Source organism: Populus euphratica, unplaced genomic scaffold (assembly GCF_000495115.2).
Source record: "Populus euphratica unplaced genomic scaffold, PopEup_1.0 scaffold58.1, whole genome shotgun sequence".
NCBI lineage: Eukaryota > Viridiplantae > Streptophyta > Magnoliopsida > Malpighiales > Salicaceae > Populus > Populus euphratica.
In genome coordinates, this window is record NW_011499864.1 from 555,110 (window position 1) to 574,341 (window position 19,232).

The 19,232-nt window shown below is 35.5% G+C and overlaps 1 protein-coding gene across 1 annotated transcript; it reads left to right on the top strand.

Moving 5' to 3' along the window:
- Positions 1-4,240: 4,240 nt before the first annotated feature.
- Positions 4,241-18,283, top strand: LOC105125665 (myosin-6-like). The gene is made up of 39 exons (XM_011026218.1): positions 4,241-4,622; positions 6,159-6,287; positions 6,548-6,691; positions 6,823-6,968; positions 7,052-7,208; positions 7,322-7,380; positions 7,485-7,644; positions 8,074-8,223; positions 8,321-8,457; positions 8,577-8,723; positions 8,883-8,984; positions 9,538-9,595; positions 9,691-9,792; positions 10,487-10,524; positions 10,683-10,809; positions 10,912-11,082; positions 11,163-11,294; positions 11,401-11,510; positions 11,590-11,650; positions 11,865-12,042; positions 12,129-12,334; positions 12,486-12,605; positions 13,060-13,158; positions 13,699-13,911; positions 14,075-14,214; positions 14,360-14,474; positions 14,555-14,599; positions 14,683-14,766; positions 14,872-15,042; positions 15,223-15,375; positions 15,453-15,644; positions 15,765-15,893; positions 15,967-16,037; positions 16,120-16,219; positions 16,364-16,420; positions 16,516-16,572; positions 16,803-16,883; positions 16,988-17,070; positions 17,730-18,283. Exons 1-39 carry the CDS (start codon positions 4,620-4,622, stop codon positions 17,842-17,844), a joined length of 4,542 nt encoding a protein of 1,513 aa, XP_011024520.1. The 5' UTR covers positions 4,241-4,619; the 3' UTR covers positions 17,845-18,283.
- Positions 18,284-19,232: the final 949 nt, after the last annotated feature.

Sequence of the window (19,232 nt, forward strand, 5' to 3'; positions counted from 1 at the left end):
AGCTATCACTTCTTTATCTATCGATGTGAGATATTACAATCCATTCTTTTTAAGGAGTTCGATGACCTCATTGGCATAACCGAACAACCAATAAAGTCGGCTCTAATATCAAATATAACAACTCGACCCAACTTGCCATATATTGTCTGATTTAGACCTTACCGCTCTCATAGTTTTTTCCTTGGTGACACGAGTTCACTTCTGAACCTGATGTCCTGAAACACACATGACAAGTTAACAATCAATACTCTTTTTTTTTTTTTTTTTTAGATTAACGTTAAGGAGTTCGATGACCTCATTGGCATAACCGAACAACCAATAAAGTCGGCTCTAATATCAAATATAACAACTCGACCCAACTTGCCATATATTGTCTGATTTAGACCTTACCGCTCTCATAGTTTTTTCCTTGGTGACACGAGTTCACTTCTGAACCTGATGTCCTAAAACACACATGACAAGTTAACAATCAACACTCTTAATAAGACAAGTTACCACTTCTTCACCCATCAATATGAGATATTATAAATACATAACTTATTTTCTGAGTTAAATGTTAACCTATTTTAAAATTTATTTTTCTAGAATTATAAAAGTTAATAATTTTTCAACCAATTTTTATATAAAAATTCTACCGGGCTGGATTCGCTCACAGGCTTATAATATTTTTTAAGTAATTGATATAACAACTTTTTTGCCCATTTCATGAACAAGTAACTAATCTCAGTTTTTTTGCATTTTTTATAGTCTAACCTTAAAATATAATTACTTTTATATTCTTAAAATAAAGAAGCAAAAAAACTTATAGCTACTAACTCCAAAGGAAAAAAAAATTTCTGTTGGATTCATGATAAGAAATAAATTTATAACATTAACAAAATGCAAGCTCCAAAAGAAAAAAAAAATTCTCATGATAACAAATAAATTTATAACATTAACAAAATGCAAAAATATAAAAGAAAATAACTTTAATATTATATATTAATAAAATTGTTTGTGCACAAAATAAGAATATTATTTACTCATCATTTTATTTCATTAGCTAAAGAGTGAAAATATAGAAATTATATCTTGAAAACTTAATATAAATTTAATAAACAGATTTTTTTTTCAATTCTTCGTATAGAAAAATATAGCATTTTAATAATAAATTTCAATCTTTTCTTTTCTAACTTGGATTTTTTTAAAAATTAAAATATTATTTTGTTTCTCAAAACCATGGTAGTTTTTAATAAGAATCGAGGTAGTGAATATATATGTATATAAAGGGACAAATGAAGCAATCTCAGTAGGGGAAGGATTCTTCGGCACCTGCTGCCATCAAGTAGTGTACCATGGTGGAATAGACGACGGAGAGACCAAGATGATGACACTCGTTAGCCATGCAGATTTCTTCCTCAGACGCCATCGGCCATCCACACCTCGTGTCTGCTCCAGAGACATGCGGCCGTTCCCGTCCGGCAACCCCTTAACCACCAAGGAATATAACATTTACAGAAGCAGTAAATGCTGAGAAATTAATTCCTGTACTACTTTCTTGATTACTTGTCTCCCGATTTCACGACCATAATTCTGTGGGGCAATCGATCAGCTTCCAACCCTCGCAGACTGTTTCCTTTTCTCTTCTTTCAGTGAGAATGAAATAGCAATGGAGATGAAAAATAAAAAAAAACTGTGGTGGATCTGTTGCATATGCAGTCCCTCTTTGAAAACTCAAACCCTTGATCCATGGCTAAAGTGCCACAAATTAGTAACCTTTATGTCATGGCAACGTCCCTTTGGTTTCCTTTTCAAGGTCCTCGCGGATTCTTTTACTTGTTCTGCAAAAACTTTTCATCATTGATTCTTGGCTATGCCCATCAAAACACTCAACTTTAGGGGCATAACCTATAAACTTTTCTTGCAAAAGCAAAGCGATGCATCAAAGTATTTTGAAAAATTAATTTTTAATCTAATTCTTTATTTAAAAGATACAAAGGCATAGTAACAACCCAATCCTAGATTGGTGGGGATTAAGTTCACACCCGGTAGACCTAAGCTTAATAGAATACCAAACCTAGTTGACATGGGTCTTAACATGGGTATAGGTTATTTTAAGACCCAACATTCATAAATTAGGTTAAGAGAAAAGCTCAGGTGGATTGTAGTTTAGCAAATTCTCGGTCCTGATTTTTTTGAAATTAGTCACGCACTAAATCCAAATAAAAATAAATATTATGGACAGTGAGATTTAATGTTGTTGAGTTCAGTGGTATATTATACCCAAACAAACCAAGTCTAATATTCTTGAATTGAGTTATAAATTGAGCTTAATTAAATATAAATTTAACAAAATTGTCAAATCTAATATTTTTTAATTTAGTAAAGTGTTAAGCCCAAACAAATTTAGGTTTAGCACACTGCTAGACCCATCATCTATGAGCTTGACATTGTTTCAAGCTTAAATGGATATAGGCCTCAAGATTATTACAAGCCTTATTTTAAATCATAAGATTTCGTTTGTTTATTATTATGACCTTCAATATAAAATATTAATGTTAATGATATTGTTTTTTTTACACTTTTATGTGTATAAAAATCTTCTAATGGACTATTGTATTTTCATCTTTATTAATATTGCGTGAAGAATTTTTATCTCTTATATGAAATTATTTATCCCGTATTAATATTATGCAAGAGATATTTAGCCCATCATTAATGCTATAAAGAGACAATAACTCTCCAGCCCCGCTATTTAAACAAAAACGACAACGTTCAGAGGTTCTAAATATTCCATGAATCACATGTGTAGAGAGTTCACAAGTTCTATTATCCAAATACTCATACTTTTAAATTTAAATGCATTTATCGTATCGAAACAAGAGCAAACACTCTAAACCCTATAAAAAAGAATTGTTTTGCAGGTATTATGTATTTTACCACTAACCATCTACTTTGTGAGTTCTGGAGAATGAAATACTAATATAAACATATGATTACACACAGTTTAAACACTAAAAAATCTCATTCCTACACATATTGAATTTTAAAGTATCATCATATAGCAAATTAACACAAAGTTATTACATTTAACACAACTCATGACTTGGTTTAAGAATTGGTTCACAAGTCGACAAAGATCAATTTTGATTAATTCAAAACAATAAGATTTTAATTTATTTTTTTAAAAGTCAAATCAAGTTTTAATTAGATTGATTTATCCGATCAATCATGTTATACTATATTAACTCTTAATTAATTTCATTTGAAACAAAGTAAGTATTAGAGATTAGGCTCAATAGTATTGTATTGATAGCATAATAATGTTTAATGTTTTTTTTTTTAAACTATACTTATATACTGATGGTAAGTAATTGAGTTGTGATTTCTTTTTTATCACATGTTTAACATTGAAATCAAATGCAATGTAGCATATACTATGTTACACATAAATTTGTTTATCTCATTTTCTTTTCAATTTAAAAGAAATTGAGAGGGAGTATGCATGTTAACTATACAATAGATGCTTAAGTGTGTAGTTGGTGATATATTGTGGAGTATTTTTTTAAAATATTTTTAAATTGAAAATACATTAAAAAATACATTTTATATTTTTTTAATATTTGATATCAACACATCAAAATTATATAAACACATATAAAAAATTAATTTAATGGTTTTTAAATAAAAAATAAATTAAAAATCATTTTTAAAAACAAAAACTACCATGATGACATAATTTACTCTTACATATTAATTATATTACCATCCAAGATTTTAATAGTAGGAAGGCTACAAAAAGAAAAAAAAATAGGGGTGGAGCCACCCCGGGACAGAGGTATCGATTTTTAGTTAATGTTTATATATATATATATATATAACAAAAATATCTTTGATTAATTTCAAGACATATTTTCTCATTATTTTTATTAACTTTATCTTTTTTTATGAGTGCATGCAAAATCTTTGCACTTAAAATTTTCCCTGTTCGAACGGGAGCCTCTTTAGAAGCACAGAGCGTTCCCTCATTTAGCGCCTTGACACTTCAATTTTGTAAGATTCAGACAGCAAGACAAACCTTAGTGGACTCGAATCTGACCATGTCGTTAGTTGTCAATCAAAAAGTTAGTAATTTCAGCCCATATTTAAGGGCAGCATCGGAATATCGAGTTGTGATTACTCCATTAAACGTTGCCCTTTTCTTAATCAACAAACATTAATTACCTTGCTAATGAAGCTTATAATAATAATAGTTATTATTATTAAGGAAGAGAAAATCAAGAAAATACAAGAAGAGTGGAAAAAAAACATACAGAGAGACGTTAAAGAAGGGGAAGAAAACATTAAACAAGAAAAGTTCCTTGCTTTGACAGCAGAGACAGAGAAAGAGAAAGGAGAGAGGAGCTTATTCTCTTCTTCATAAAATTTTGGCCTTGTTGAAGGGTTTAAGCTTCTCTTTTTTATATTTTTTAAAATCAAATTCTTTGTATTGTTATTGGTTTTTTTGGGTGTAAATCCATTGTGGGAGCAATCAGAAGTGGGAACAGAAGTGAAAGATTTTTTTGCTTTGTTTTGGTTTTATCTATCGTAGTAGATCGAGGAGCGAACCCAAGTTTCTGATCTGATCAGTCCCGGTTAAAATGGTACTTGCTGCTTATCTTTTATTTTTTTTTCAAGTTTTTTTTTTGTTGCCATTTCAAGCTGTGGATGCTTTAATGGATGGCTTGTCTTCTGCTTGCTGGTGGACTGATCTGTGCTTAAATTGAAGTTGAAGATGTTATCTGTTTGGTGATATTAGCATAATCTGCACCCCCATTCTGCTCGAATGTTTTTTTTCTTTTTTTCTGGTGATGATTTGATCTCATTGAGATATGTGCAACGATGATGTTTTTTTTTTTTCTAAGTGCCCATTTTAGTTTCATACTAAGGTTTTTTGGACTTTTAGGTTTACCATGTTGACAAGGCTATTTATAAATTGATTAATGTAGTTTAGGTTTTAATTGAATCGATTAGCATAGATGAGATGCGATAATTGAGTATACTTGGATTGCTGTTGTGGATTAGTGATGATAACTGACTCAAGTTTTGGTATCAAAATAATGAACGAACGAGTCCTTTTTTTATATAATTTTAGCAACACCATTAGATATTGTGTTCTCTTTAGATGTTACATGAATTGGAAATGGAGGCTGCATTCCATTTTTGCGATTTGTATTTGTTCATCTTTAGTAGCTCACCTCAAGTCAACCCATTTTGAACTCGTGGGCTAGGGATTACAGGGGACTCTGCTCTGGCGTCCTTTTCAATACTTTATGTATGGTTTAGTCGTCCCTGCATGGTTAAAGCTTTGTGAAACACCATATTTTAATTAGTTTTTTGTTGCTGGAACCTTGAAATGGAACTGGAGGCCCTTATTTGATGCATTTTTCATCAATGGCCGTACTTAATTCAACTCTATTAAGGCCTCCTGCCTGCAAAATGTGGCAGGCCACATGAATCATTTCTTTATTTCTTTTTGTGGATGTAATGTATCTGTATGAATAAGACTTGGGGGCATGTAATTGGACTTAATGTCCTCAGTTTCAGTTTTATTATTTGTTAATAACTTCATGCAACCCACACATGGCCCCTAAGAAAAGAGGCTTTGCAACAATCTCTTGCCGGGTACCCTCCAAGCCCCCTAAGAAAAAAGGCCAAGCAATAAGCACTTGCCTAGTACCCTGCAAGCAACATTTGCTTTAATTTTCTATGAGGGCTGTTGTTTCCACTATGGGATTGACATTTCGAGTATCAAGTGGAGCCAATCAAACAAATATATCAATCAACACTGCAATCTCAGCATATAGAATATGGGTGTAAATGATGGAGGGAGATTGTATTTTCTGCATGAGCAACTCGAATGATGAAGCAATGACAGCTGAAATGTTCCTTTGTAGTCTGTATCTATTGTTCGGTGTATTTAGTATACTTATGGAATTAGATTTACAAATTATTTCTCAGTCGATTTATGGAGATTGAAAATTCATGGTCACCATTTCGACAATCATCGATGGGTATATACGATCAAAAGTGCTCATTTGCTATAACAATACCATATCTGATGCTTGCAGCTTATTTGGGTGGCATAGTATGACTTGATAAATTTAAGAGGCAAAACATTGACACTTTTGGCTTTGTAGGCCTCTGCTGCCAGTCTGGTGGTTGGATCTCTTGTTTGGCTGGAAGACCCTGATGAAGCTTGGATTGATGGCGAAGTTGTGGAGATAAACAAAGAAGACATTAAGGTCCTCTGCACATCTGGAAAGACGGTGAGTGCTTTTATTAAGACTCCACAATGCCCATGTTTGATGTGCCCAAACTTTAATTCGGACTTATTATTTACTTTTGTTCTTTTGCCATGCCTAGTTGGTTTGTTTTTGTCATCAAGCATATATCCCACTGAAGTTCTGTGTTTCATTGCATGAAATTTGATCATATATATTCATTAGATTACTGAGAATGCATGGCAATGAGAAAGGAGATGTGCTGAATTTGGGTTTCTTTTTTCTGTAATCTTGGAAAACTACAGGTCACTGTCAAGGCTTCCAAAACATACCCTAAGGATGCTGAAGCCCCTCCATGTGGAGTGGATGACATGACAAAACTGGCTTATCTGCATGAACCAGGTGTCCTACAGAATTTAAGATCAAGATATGACATGAACGAAATTTATGTGAGTATTCAGAAGCAAAAGGTTGCATTTTCTTTTTATAAGGGTTGGTGTCGGGTAGCTAAGTCGAACTGGTGCATGCTCTTATCCATTTTCTAATCTATTGACACTGATACTGTAAATGGTGTCCCCAGACTTATGTTGGGAATATATTGATTGCCGTGAACCCTTTTACGAGGCTACCACATCTGTATAATAGTCACATGATGGCCCAATATAAAGGGGCAAGCTTTGGTGAGCTGAGCCCACACCCTTTTGCTGTTGCAGATGCTTCATACAGGTACTAAATTGTTAGTAATTGACAGTTTGTGTACTTATAACTTTTCTTGTTAGACGATGAAAAGGCTATTGCTGCTGATGCAGACTAATGATGAATGAAGGAATAAGCCAGTCAATTTTAGTTAGTGGTGAGAGCGGTGCTGGTAAAACGGAAAGCACAAAATTGCTGATGCGCTACCTTGCTTACATGGGAGGGAGAGCTGCAACTGAGGGGAGGACTGTTGAGCAGCAAGTCCTGGAGGTGATATGGTCTCACAATTTCAGTTTTATTTAGAAGTTTTGAGAAATTTGCTATTTCTGCCATTAGATAATCCATGACATGCTTGCTTTTTTTGTATTTCATCCATTTTGCAGTCTAATCCTGTTCTGGAAGCATTTGGTAATGCAAAGACTGTTAGAAACAATAATTCAAGGTGGGATGACCTATCATAAAACTTAATGTATATGTTGTTAATACTTTGCTATTTAGTCAGCTTGATTAGGCTCTGTTCTTATTTGCATGCTGTGAATGCTGTAGTCGTTTTGGTAAGTTCGTGGAGATTCAGTTTGATCAGGGGGGACGGATTTCAGGAGCTGCTATCAGAACTTATTTGCTAGAAAGGTCACGTGTTTGTCAGCTTTCTGATCCTGAGAGAAATTACCACTGTTTTTACATGCTTTGCGCTGCACCACCTGAGGTAATTTGTCTAGATTGCTTTACAGATTGTTGCTTCTCGCAAAATTTAAGACAATAGATATAGATCCTGCCCCTTCTGTAAGAGTTTTGTTTTCTCTTTCCAACTTGTATTCATTTTTTTGGTACTTTGGTGATAAATTTCATGGAGTGCAAATATCACTTTCTTAATTTATACTCGTGTAAGATTCACTTTTTTGAAATTTTTACTGTATTTTGTCTCATGAAATCAAACTGTGATATATATAAACCAAAATTCATTTGAAAACTAATGCCTCCAAAGTTATTGTTTAATCAATATACTGGTATTTGTCTCCTTTCTGCTTGGTGGACTTTAATTATAGCCACAGTTCTAAAAATGACTCATAAACATTCAAATGTTGAATTTCGTACTTTCTAATGTTTAGTGTAAATTCTTTTCCTTATGCTGTAGGATGTTCAAAAGTACAAATTAGGGAATCCAAGAACATTCCATTATCTTAATCAATCGAATTGCTATGAATTGGATGTTGTGGATGATTCCAAGGAATACATTGCCACAAGAAGAGCTATGGAGATTGTTGGAATAAGTGCTGAAGAGCAGGTATATGGAGCTATTTCTCAAAGACAGTGTCTTCAAATGATAAAAATCTCATTAAATGTTAAATTGTTAATTGTCATCTTTCTGTTATGCTTTTCAGGATGCCATATTTCGAGTTGTGGCTGCAGTCCTCCATCTTGGAAACATTGAGTTTGCAAAAGGGAAGGAAATGGACTCATCAGTACCTAAAGATGAAAAGTCTTGGTTTCATTTAAGAACTGTGGCTGAGCTTTTAATGTAAAGAATCAATTTCATTTACCACATGCATACACTCTAAAAGCCATGCTATTCTAACAACACATACACTTTATATGCCATCAAAGAAGTGCAGCTTCTGAAATCATGATTTTCTTTAGGTGTGATTCAAAAGCATTGGAAGACTCTCTCTGCAAACGTGTAATTGTTACCCGTGATGAAACCATTACAAAGTGGCTGGATCCCGAATCTGCCGCAGTTAGTAGAGACGCGTTGGCAAAAGTTGTGTATTCAAGGCTGTTTGATTGGTAAGTTTCATTCTCATACTCTTAGAAAGTTATTTAAGGATGTTCCTTGCACATTAATTAATGGTTACAGTGTTAAATTATGCTGACTTCTTCAGAGCATTGACTCCGCTGTTCGGGATCAATCACATTATCTAATAGTTTCCCCTGTTTTTTCTGCAGGCTTGTTGATAAGATTAATAGTTCAATTGGTCAAGACCCTCACTCAAAGTTCTTGATTGGGGTGCTGGATATTTATGGATTTGAGAGTTTCAAGACAAACAGGTGCTTAACTGGTATGCCTTTCTGTTTTATAATTGATTAGTTCTTTAAGAGAACTGGTACAAGTTTTACTTGTGCCTCTCAAGACAAGTCCAGCATCATGTCTTGAGGCAATAGAATCTGTGCTATGTAGGAGTGGATGCTAGGGTGTAGAGTATGGTTAGGCTGTGTAGATTAGTTGAGAAAGAAACTAAGATTGTTAGGCCAATCACTGTCTTCCAGCTTTAATGTTTCTGCATTTGCAATTGCACTGGTTCAAGAAACTCCACCAAGCTTCCTTCACCCATCATTGTTGGAGCACTGTACTTGCCTCGTGCGGGCATTGAGAGAGGAGCTCATGCCCAGTCAATGTTCTTATCACTTTGGGATGTGCTGGAGTATATGATGGCATGTACTGTTCTGGGGATGTTTTCAATATAGAACAGCCACAAGCTCTGCTTTCATAGAGGGCAGAGCAAAGACGTCAATGATAGTTGAACCAACACCTTGTGATGACCTTTTGTAGATGCCTATTTGATTCTTTCATCTGATGCTTGTTATCATTTGGTTCCTGCAGTTTTGAGCAATTTTGCATCAATTTGACAAATGAGAAGCTTCAGCAGCATTTCAATCAGGTACATTTATGGAAGTTTTCTATTCCATACAAGGAGGCCCTTGTTATTTCTCATTATATTGTATAATTTATGATGCAAATCCTTCTTTTGTGCAGCATGTTTTCAAAATGGAGCAAGAAGAATATACAAAAGAAGAAATCGATTGGAGCTACATTGAGTTTGTTGATAATCAAGATATTCTGGATCTCATTGAAAAGGTTTTTTAACCTCTACATAAGTTTTTGCTGGCATGGCTTAATCGGCTGTAACACTTAATTTTTTTTTCTAATCGTAGTAAATGATACTCGAGTCTGCTGCATGCTATGCAATTAATTTCTTTCATTATTAAGTGGATTTCAAATGGATGGTGTAGCATCCATGACAGATATTGATGCAGTGATTTTTGTTCACTTCCATCTCACTATCTTGATAAAGAGGTTTGTTTTTTTTTTTTACAAAAAAGTGTAAAAGAAGATTATATTTAACTGACTGAAAAGAATTATGAAATTGCGATGGAGAATAAGTCGTCTTCCTAATGTGAAAGAAAAACAAAGAAATATCATAGAAGAGCAGTCCAGTCCTGCTGAATATCAGCTAAGAACAGCCCTAGAGCATTTATAACCTTACATCAAAAGAAGAGATGAAAACTATTGAATCCTACAACCTTGTATATGTACTGGTTCTCAAAGATTCTAGCATCCCTCCAACCAGATATGCCACAAATGTGACACTATTTTTGGTGCCACACTGATTCTTTTCTTACTGTCTTGGAACTTATGTTAGTCTTACTCCTCTGTTAACAGTCAAATGTTCAATATTTCTTTTTGAAACTGAAAAGGCATCAATGAAATCTTTAATTTCATTCATGGGTTACCTTTTTGTCAATATTCACTGTTTCCAATGAATTTTCAGAAACCTGGTGGTATAATTGCTCTTCTGGATGAAGCTTGGTAAGTATGCTAGCAAAGTTGCTGTATGCATTCTCTTCTAGCACACAATAAAACCAGTGACTTAAAAGTTCTGGCAAACATTACCTTTTCTCCCTGAATCAGTCTTCTGACTTTTTCTTATTGTAGGATAGCTGATTCATGTCTTTTGTACTTTTTAGCATGTTTCCAAGATCAACACATGAAACATTCGCCCAAAAGTTATACCAGACATTTAAAAACCACAAGCGGTTTGCCAAGCCAAAATTAGCCCGAAGTGATTTCACAATTTGCCATTATGCTGGTGATGTAAGTCTCTGGCTGACTGCTTATGGCATACACTGAATGTTGTAAAAAAATAAGGAACTTTAAATTTTGAAACACTGGCAAGTAACTTGAGACATTTATCAGGTCACATATCAAACAGAATTATTCCTGGACAAGAACAAAGATTATGTTGTTGCTGAACATCAGGCACTCATGGGCGCTTCCAAATGTTCCTTTGTGTCGGGTTTATTTCCACCTTTAGCAGAAGAATCTTCCAAACAATCAAAGTTCTCTTCAATAGGTTCTCGGTTTAAGGTGTGATGGTCTATTTTTTTCCATTATGATGTGCTTTGTCTGCTTTTTGGGCATGAAGTTCTGACTTGTACTTTCCACAGCAACAACTGCAAGCATTACTTGAAACTCTCAGTGCAACTGAGCCACATTACATTCGTTGTGTAAAGCCCAATAATCTTCTTAAGCCAGCGATCTTTGAGAATAAGAATGCTCTTCAACAACTGCGATGTGGGGTGAGATTGTTACTGTCTATTACTCTCTGTCCGTGAATTTTTTATTGTTGTAATTAGAATTGCCTGAATGTTTACAATCCAATACGGATTGCGTGTCTCATCTCAGGGAGTCATGGAGGCAATTAGAATTAGTTGTGCTGGATTTCCTACTAGAAAGACATTTGATGAATTTGTAGATCGATTTGGCCTTCTCGCACCTGAAGTTTTGGATGGGAGGTATATGATTGTTTCTCTTTCATAAGATGTTCTTCCCAAGATGAAGATCCTGACTTTTTCATCGTATACTTTATGTTAGTTCGGATGAAGTCACTGCTTGCAAGAGGCTTCTTGAGAAGGTTGGGCTCACGGGCTATCAGGTAATTATTTGACAAGTGAGAAACCCTCTTCTTGCAGCATTCTTCTTTTTTAGAGTTGTGTGCCCTTCCTCAGCTGCTGTGAATTTTAACACCTTTTAATGGTTGCTCTAATAATAAAGCTTCTTTTGAAATTGTGCATGCATTCTCATGTGGGCTTGCAGTGATCTTCTGAGAAGGTTTTTGAGCTACCATGACATTCCATTTTCTTTTGCAGATTGGTAAAACCAAGGTATTTCTTAGGGCTGGTCAAATGGCAGAATTGGATGCTCGTAGGAGTGAGGTCTTAGGAAGATCAGCTAGCATTATTCAGAGGAAAGTCCGGTCATATTTGTCTCGCAGAAGCTTTATTACACTCCGTCGGTCTGTGGTACAGATTCAATCTGCATGCAGAGGTAACATATGGTTATGGTGTTAAAAGCTGTATTGGTGCATGTATTCTCATTTCTAACTGTCTTGAGTTTATCTGTACTCGATGCAGGACAAATTGCTCGTCATGTCTATGAGAACATGCGCAGGGAGGCTGCTTCTCTGAGAATCCAAAGAGATTTACGCATGTATATTGCTAGGAAAGCTTATAAAGATTTGTGTTATTCTGCTATTTCGATTCAAACAGGCATGCGCGGGATGGCTGCTCGGGATGATTTACGCTTCAGAAGGCAGACTAGAGCAGTGATTATGATCCAGGTAAGATATTCTTGAGAAATCAATCATCAAGTTCAAAAATTTTCTCCAGCAGGTTTTGGTAATGATATTCTGTTCATGTAGCAATGATTTGATTTCCCTTTTCTGCTTTGTGTTGCTGATTTGAATTTGTTCAATTGTTTCTGTAACCCAGAGTCATTGTCGCAAATACCTGGCCCGATTACATTATAAGAAGTTAAAGAAAGCAGCAATCACAACGCAATGTGCATGGAGAGGAAGAGTTGCTCGTAAAGAACTGCGAAATCTTAAGATGGTCAGTTTCCCTTGTTTTTCCATTGGATCTTATGGTGCATGGTTTGGGAGAGGATGGAAGCTGTATTTTCTTCTCTTTTGTTCCATCAGATCTTGCGCTATGAAAAGACTATTACATGGTTTTCTTCCTGTCATTGTACTGTGTCCTGCACTGCTAGGAAGGTTGCATGTGACTGTTAGTTTTTTTTAATGCTTAATCTGTATTTTGTGAAAGAACTAACCACACACCACTGCATTTGGAAATAAAATATAGAGAATTATTTTTTCTTGTTCCTGGATTTCTTCAAGCTGTCTGGAGTTTGGACTTTGTGCCTGTGTTATTATGTTTTCTAGTTTTGTATTTAAAAATTATGTGGTTCTCTCAAAGCAGGTGCACATGCTGTTCTGTTCTTTTATTTTATGTATATTTGGAGGTTCTTCTACATGAATTCTTCTTGTTCTTCTCTTTTTTTCAGGCTGCAAGAGAAACAGGAGCTCTTCAGGCTGCCAAGAATAAGTTGGAAAAGCAAGTTGAAGAATTAACATGGAGACTTCAGCTTGAGAAACGCATGAGGGTATGTATGATAACACACCAATAAACTTATTAAATGAGCTTTATTTGTACCTGTCTAAAAATGGGACCAAATTCCATCAATTTTTAATTGTTGTCTCTAGTCATTTTTCTTTTAGTTATGTCCATGCTTTTCAATTGTTTTTTATAGCACTCTAGAATTTGGGCAAATTGATTGCTGAAACAAGCGTAAGAATAAGTGTGCAGTTATTGTTTTAAAAACTTCCATATTGTTCCTGTTTTCTGCTCCTTGTTTGCTCTATTAAGACCAGGTACAGGGGACACTTAACTGTTGGACATGTAGCTTCAACAAAACATAGAACTCCTAAAACGTGCATGGACAAAGCTCCTGTGTGCTAATGCTTTTTAACGCAGATGCCTATAACTTCTGCTTAAGCTATCTGCTTCTCTTGTGACTATCCAACGTGAATGCTTTTTGTATATCTGATACACTTAACTGCTGAATATACTTTGGCAAAATATAAAACTAAGTAAACCTTGAACATCTCATCCTATAACTTTATGTTTCACATGTAATATGTAGGCTGACATGGAAGAGGCCAAAACACAAGAAAATGCAAAGCTGCAATCTGCTTTGCAAGAAATGCAACTTCAGTTCAAAGAAACTAAAGAAATGCTAGTAAAGGAACGTGAGGCTGCCATAAAGGTGGCCGAGAAAGTACCTGTTATACAGGAGGTTCCAGTAGTAGACCATGTGGCCCTGGAGAAGCTTACTATAGAAAATGAGAAACTCAAGGTAAGGAGGGTTGATAGTCAAAGATCTCTATTTCGCTTGATGATGCCAACATTTATATCACTGCATGAAGTAAAGGCTTCTCAGAACTTCTCTCCAATATTGGGGTGAATTAGTTGTGAATTCGTTTTTGCTAATTAGATTATTTTTATGTGATTAATTTCAGGCTCTCGTAACATCGCTGGAAAAGAAAATTGATGAAACAGAGAAACAATTTGAAGAGACAAGCAGAATAAGTGAGGAAAGATTGAAGCAAGCTTTGGAGGCAGAATCAAAAATAGTCGAATTGAAGACTGCTATGCATAGGTATTTTTCATGGTTAAGCTGTGTTTGTGAGAGGGGGCAGGGGTTTTTATGATCACTGATTAGCACAATGTGGGAATTGAACTATTCTGTGTTCATAGCAATCCCTTGATACTCATGCTCTCTTTCTGCCCTTTTGACTTGTTAGGCTTGAAGAAAAGTTTTCTGACATTGAAATGGAGAACCAAGTTCTTCGGCAGCAAGGGCTGTTACAAACACCTGCAAAGAAGCTGTCAGAGCGTCCTCCAATTCCACCAACTCAGGTGAATGTTTTCTGCAAGCTTGTTTTGGTTTACTCTCTCTCTCCTTTCTTCTCTCTCATTTGTTTTTATTTTAATTCCAGAGTCTGGAAAATGGCCACCATCTGAATGACGAGAATAAAGCCAATGTAATGATTTTCTTTTCTTTGACCATCTACTTACTGTAACTGCGCTTGTGTTATTTAATAATTGTTTTGAGTTATTTTTGCAGGAGCCACAGAGTGCAACACCGGTTAAGACGTATGGCACAGAGTCAGACAGCAAGTTTAGGAGATCCCACATTGAGCGTCAACATGTATGTGCTTTCGAAGATTGGGATGTGCTTCATCTGTTGTGTTTGTTCTTATGCAGAGCATCAGCTAATATAATTTCAACATTTCGAGTCTTGTTCTTGCTGCAGGAGAATATTGATGCGCTTATTAACTGTGTAACAAATAACATCGGGTTCAGTCATGGAAAGCCTGTTGCTGCGCTTACCATTTACAGATGTCTTCTCCACTGGAAATCTTTTGAAGCAGAAAGGACTAGCGTGTTTGATCGTCTCATTCAAATGATTGGTTCAGCAATTGAGGTAACCGGGTATATTATGATGGTTGTTCCTTAAAAGGCATTCTTGAATTGAAGGGAAATGATTAATTAAACAAGGAATATCATGGATGGAGATACATAAGTTGAAATGTTGGAGCTCTTACAACTTCCACTCAACAATGATCAAACAGCATAAGTACCATAACTGTATTCTTGATTGCAGAATGAAGAAAACAATGAACATATGGCTTACTGGTTATCAAATACATCTACTTTATTGTTTTTACTGCAACGAAGTATAAAGGCAGCTGGTGCTAGTGCAACTTCGCAACGGAAACCTCCCTCGGCAACATCCTTGTTTGGGCGGATGACAATGGTATCGGAATTTTAGTTAAGTTTCTTCTTTTGAAAGGTGGATTTCTTTCTCTAAATTGGCTTCTGTGTCAATCCCAGGGTTTTCGCTCATCACCATCTTCTTCCAACCTTGCTGCTGCTGCTGCACTAGCTGTCGTGCGCCAAGTAGAGGCAAAATATCCAGCCTTGCTTTTCAAGCAACAACTTTCAGCATATGTAGAGAAAATTTATGGAATTATTCGAGACAACTTGAAGAAGGAGTTGGCATCTTTGCTTTCCTTATGCATTCAGGTATTCTGTTTGATTCACCACTTCCATTTGCAATTGCTTTGGAGCCAATTTCAGTCTCATTTCCCTTCATATTTTGAAGCAATATTTTTTCAAGTCAAGTTATTTTTATGCTGAATTTAGGCACCCAGGACTTCCAAGGGAAGTGTACTAAGATCTGGACGGTCCTTTGGGAAAGATTCTCCTTTAAGTCACTGGCAGAGCATTGTTGATAGTCTAAACACTCTCCTGAGTACATTGAAGCAAAATTTTGTACGATCTCTATCGGTTTCTCTGTTAATATTCTTTTAAAATGCAGATGTTCTTACAGTTATTGGTGTTTCAGGTGCCTCCAGTTCTTATCCAGAAGATCTTTACTCAAACTTTCTCATATATCAATGTGCAATTGTTTAACAGGTATTTAGTCATTTCGGTCCTTTGATTTTATCATTTTTTTGCTGAAAGGTTTTCTAATATGGGAATCCCTTGCGATATCCAGTCTTCTCCTACGTCGCGAGTGTTGCACATTTAGCAATGGTGAATATGTAAAATCTGGGTTAGCTGAGCTAGAGCTATGGAGTGCCCAAGCAAAAGAAGAGGTAATCTGATATGCCTTTACTTGTCAGTTTACTGTCACTATGCTTATCTTGTGATGATTATTTACTTTTCTGCGATGTAGATTCCTTGTCTGTCATGTGTATAAATTTCCCTGATTCTCATGCTTTCACCTCCTTTGATTGCAGTATGCAGGTTCATCTTGGGATGAACTTAAGCACATAAGACAGGCTGTTGGATTTTTGGTATGCTAGAAGAATGCTTCTCTTCTGAGTCTTAAACCACTAAATCTCTTGCCGTGTTTTTCACTGAATCTTTTATTAATAATTTTGGTTCACAGGTCATACATCAGAAGTACAGAATATCCTACGATGAAATCACAAATGATCTGTGCCCTGTAAGTCTCTCTTTGCATGTACACATGTATATCTGCTTGCATGGTTCGGTAGAGCAGTTTTGAGAAACTTGATATGTGCAACCAGCCCTATTTTTTTTTTTTTTCTTCAGTTCAGGCTGTGTTTTTATTTCTCTGCATACCCCACCTTTCTGTTTTATATTTATGTTTGAGCAATTTGTTTTGTTCTTTGTTTCATGCAATTCTCTCACATCAATGCTTTGATTGCTCAGATCTTGAGTGTTCAGCAACTATATAGAATCTGTACACTATATTGGGATGACAATTATAATACTCGGAGCGTGTCACCTGGTGTAAGTTCTTATGTCTAAATTTTTTAATAATGGTGTTTTTGGATTTATATGCCTTATCAACTGGATTTGAATGATCAATGACTTCACCCATGATTTCTCTTCAGGTCATTTCTAGCATGAGGGTACTGATGACAGAAGACTCCAACAGTGCTGTTAGCAATTCCTTTTTGTTGGATGACAATTCTGGGTAAGAGTTTCTTCAATTTCATATACTTGCGATTTATTACTATACAAAGTAGATTCAGATTTCAGAAGAAGCTTTATTAAAAAAACTCTCTTATATATTTGGATATGCAGAACATTAATGTGAAAAGCTTCTTCCTATCCTGTAGAAGTAGGAAAGCGCATGTTCTTTGAAGATAAATATGATTTTTTTTTACATCTATAAGATTAAGTACAAAAAAATGATTGCACAGTGCAGGACCATTCAGCGAAGTTACAAAAAAATGATTGCACTGTGCAGGACCATTTAGCGAAGTTTTAGATGTCTGTATTAGGCTCAGGGTTGTAGAATTTGGTGATTTTGGGATTTATAAATTGGAAACAAATTTGAATTGTAAGAAATGAAATGGAACAAGGTAGAAACTACTAACCTCCTCTAGTAGATTTTAAGGAATCACTCCATGGGTAGAAAATCTAAGTATTACACTCGGGGTTCAAGGAGTTGCTCCATAGAGAAAGCACTTGTATGGTTATTAATAAGACGTGTAATGTCACAGCAGCATGTAATTTGACAGCAACAGTGCTATGATTGCTTTTCTATGAAGTGGTCTTTTCACAACAACTAAAACAAATGTCTTTACGTTCACTCTTTCAATATGATCAAACTGATTATTCTTAATACAGCATTCCCTTCTCTGCGGAAGACCTTTCTAATTCACTACAAGAGAAAGATTTCATGGATGTTCAACCGGCAGAGGAACTACTCGAGAACCCAGCCTTCCAATTCTTACACGAGTAAAGATAAAGAGGCTCAAGCATGCTCTTCTTATTTTTTTTAGGTGCGAAGTCGGCAAGGAATCTTGCTCTTTGGTCAGTAGTGTTACTTGGTTGTAAATTTACCCCCTTTTTTGGTGGTTTACACGCTTTTTCTGCATCCCTGCTCCTTTGTAGAATATTCCTATTTATTTATTTGTTTCTTTGAGATTCGAAGTTGTAAAATCCTTTTTGGCTATCGAAGGGGCAAGGATATATCTTCTTGTTCAGTGAGTGTGCATTCATTGGTCATTTTTTAGGCAGCAAAAATTCATAGAGAATTCATTAGGGCAAGCAGTGTCTTTGGTTGGTGGTTGAGGCATTGCTCTCTCTCTCCACCCTATTTTTTTCTGTAAAAAAGAGAGAAACTCAGACATACAAACATTATACCTAGTAATGAGAAGTATATGGAATTGGTTTATGCACTTCTCTGTTTGTTTTCTTTATGTTATATGCCTTCTTATTGAATGAATTTTGTACCTAGCTTCATAACATTTCAACCTCCACAGCCATGCATTGCTGCTAAAGATTCAGCAATAAATCATTGCCTGTATGAATGGCCGTTGAGCAATGATCTGCCAGGGTATAATCTACTGACTTGTATTTTCAGAAGTCAAAGAAGGTAGTGAGTACTTTTATGGATTCTTGTGTTGGCTGAAGAAGATTCATGTATCATAGAGCAGCCGGTGGATTTTGCAGATTCTGGGAAGTTGCTTAGAAGCATGGCTTTGCTTTAGTGAGGTTTCAAGAATTTTTATTAAGCATGGTGTTGATGAGCAACAGAAACAAGATTTTGCCTTGCGACGAGGGATTCCTTCCTTCAATTTATATCTTTCGGTGCTAGATGTACAAAGTTCAACTTGGACGAGGGTTGTGTATGAGTCCTAGCTTAGAGTTCCCCAGTTTGAAAATGATACCCGTTTATCGTATTAGATACTTTGGAGTAGTGTTTTTTCACGTATTTATCAAACCGGTTTTAGCAGGTCGGTTCAGGAACTTGTCTTCTTGGTTCCTATTTCGCAACAGGTTTGCTTTTGATCTAGGTTGAGAGCTGACTCCGATTAAACATGGTGACTTAACAAGTTACTCCGTGATATGGTTGGCTTGGTCAAATTAAGATAGACTAGGTCACCTTAAAAGAATTTTTTATATTACACATAAAAGCTTGTGATTCAACAGTGTTCTTGCAAGGCAAGAGAGACAGGGACTCAAAGTTTAAATGCTATATTTGTCAGTCCAAATCCGTTGTTGTTCCCAATTTCTTTTTGAGAGAGAAAGCTCAACTAAGCCTTAAATATTCTTGGGCTAGATAAGAAAAGGTTCCTAACTCGAGTAGTTGATGGGATTTTCCTTTTCTGTTGTAGGGTCCGATCA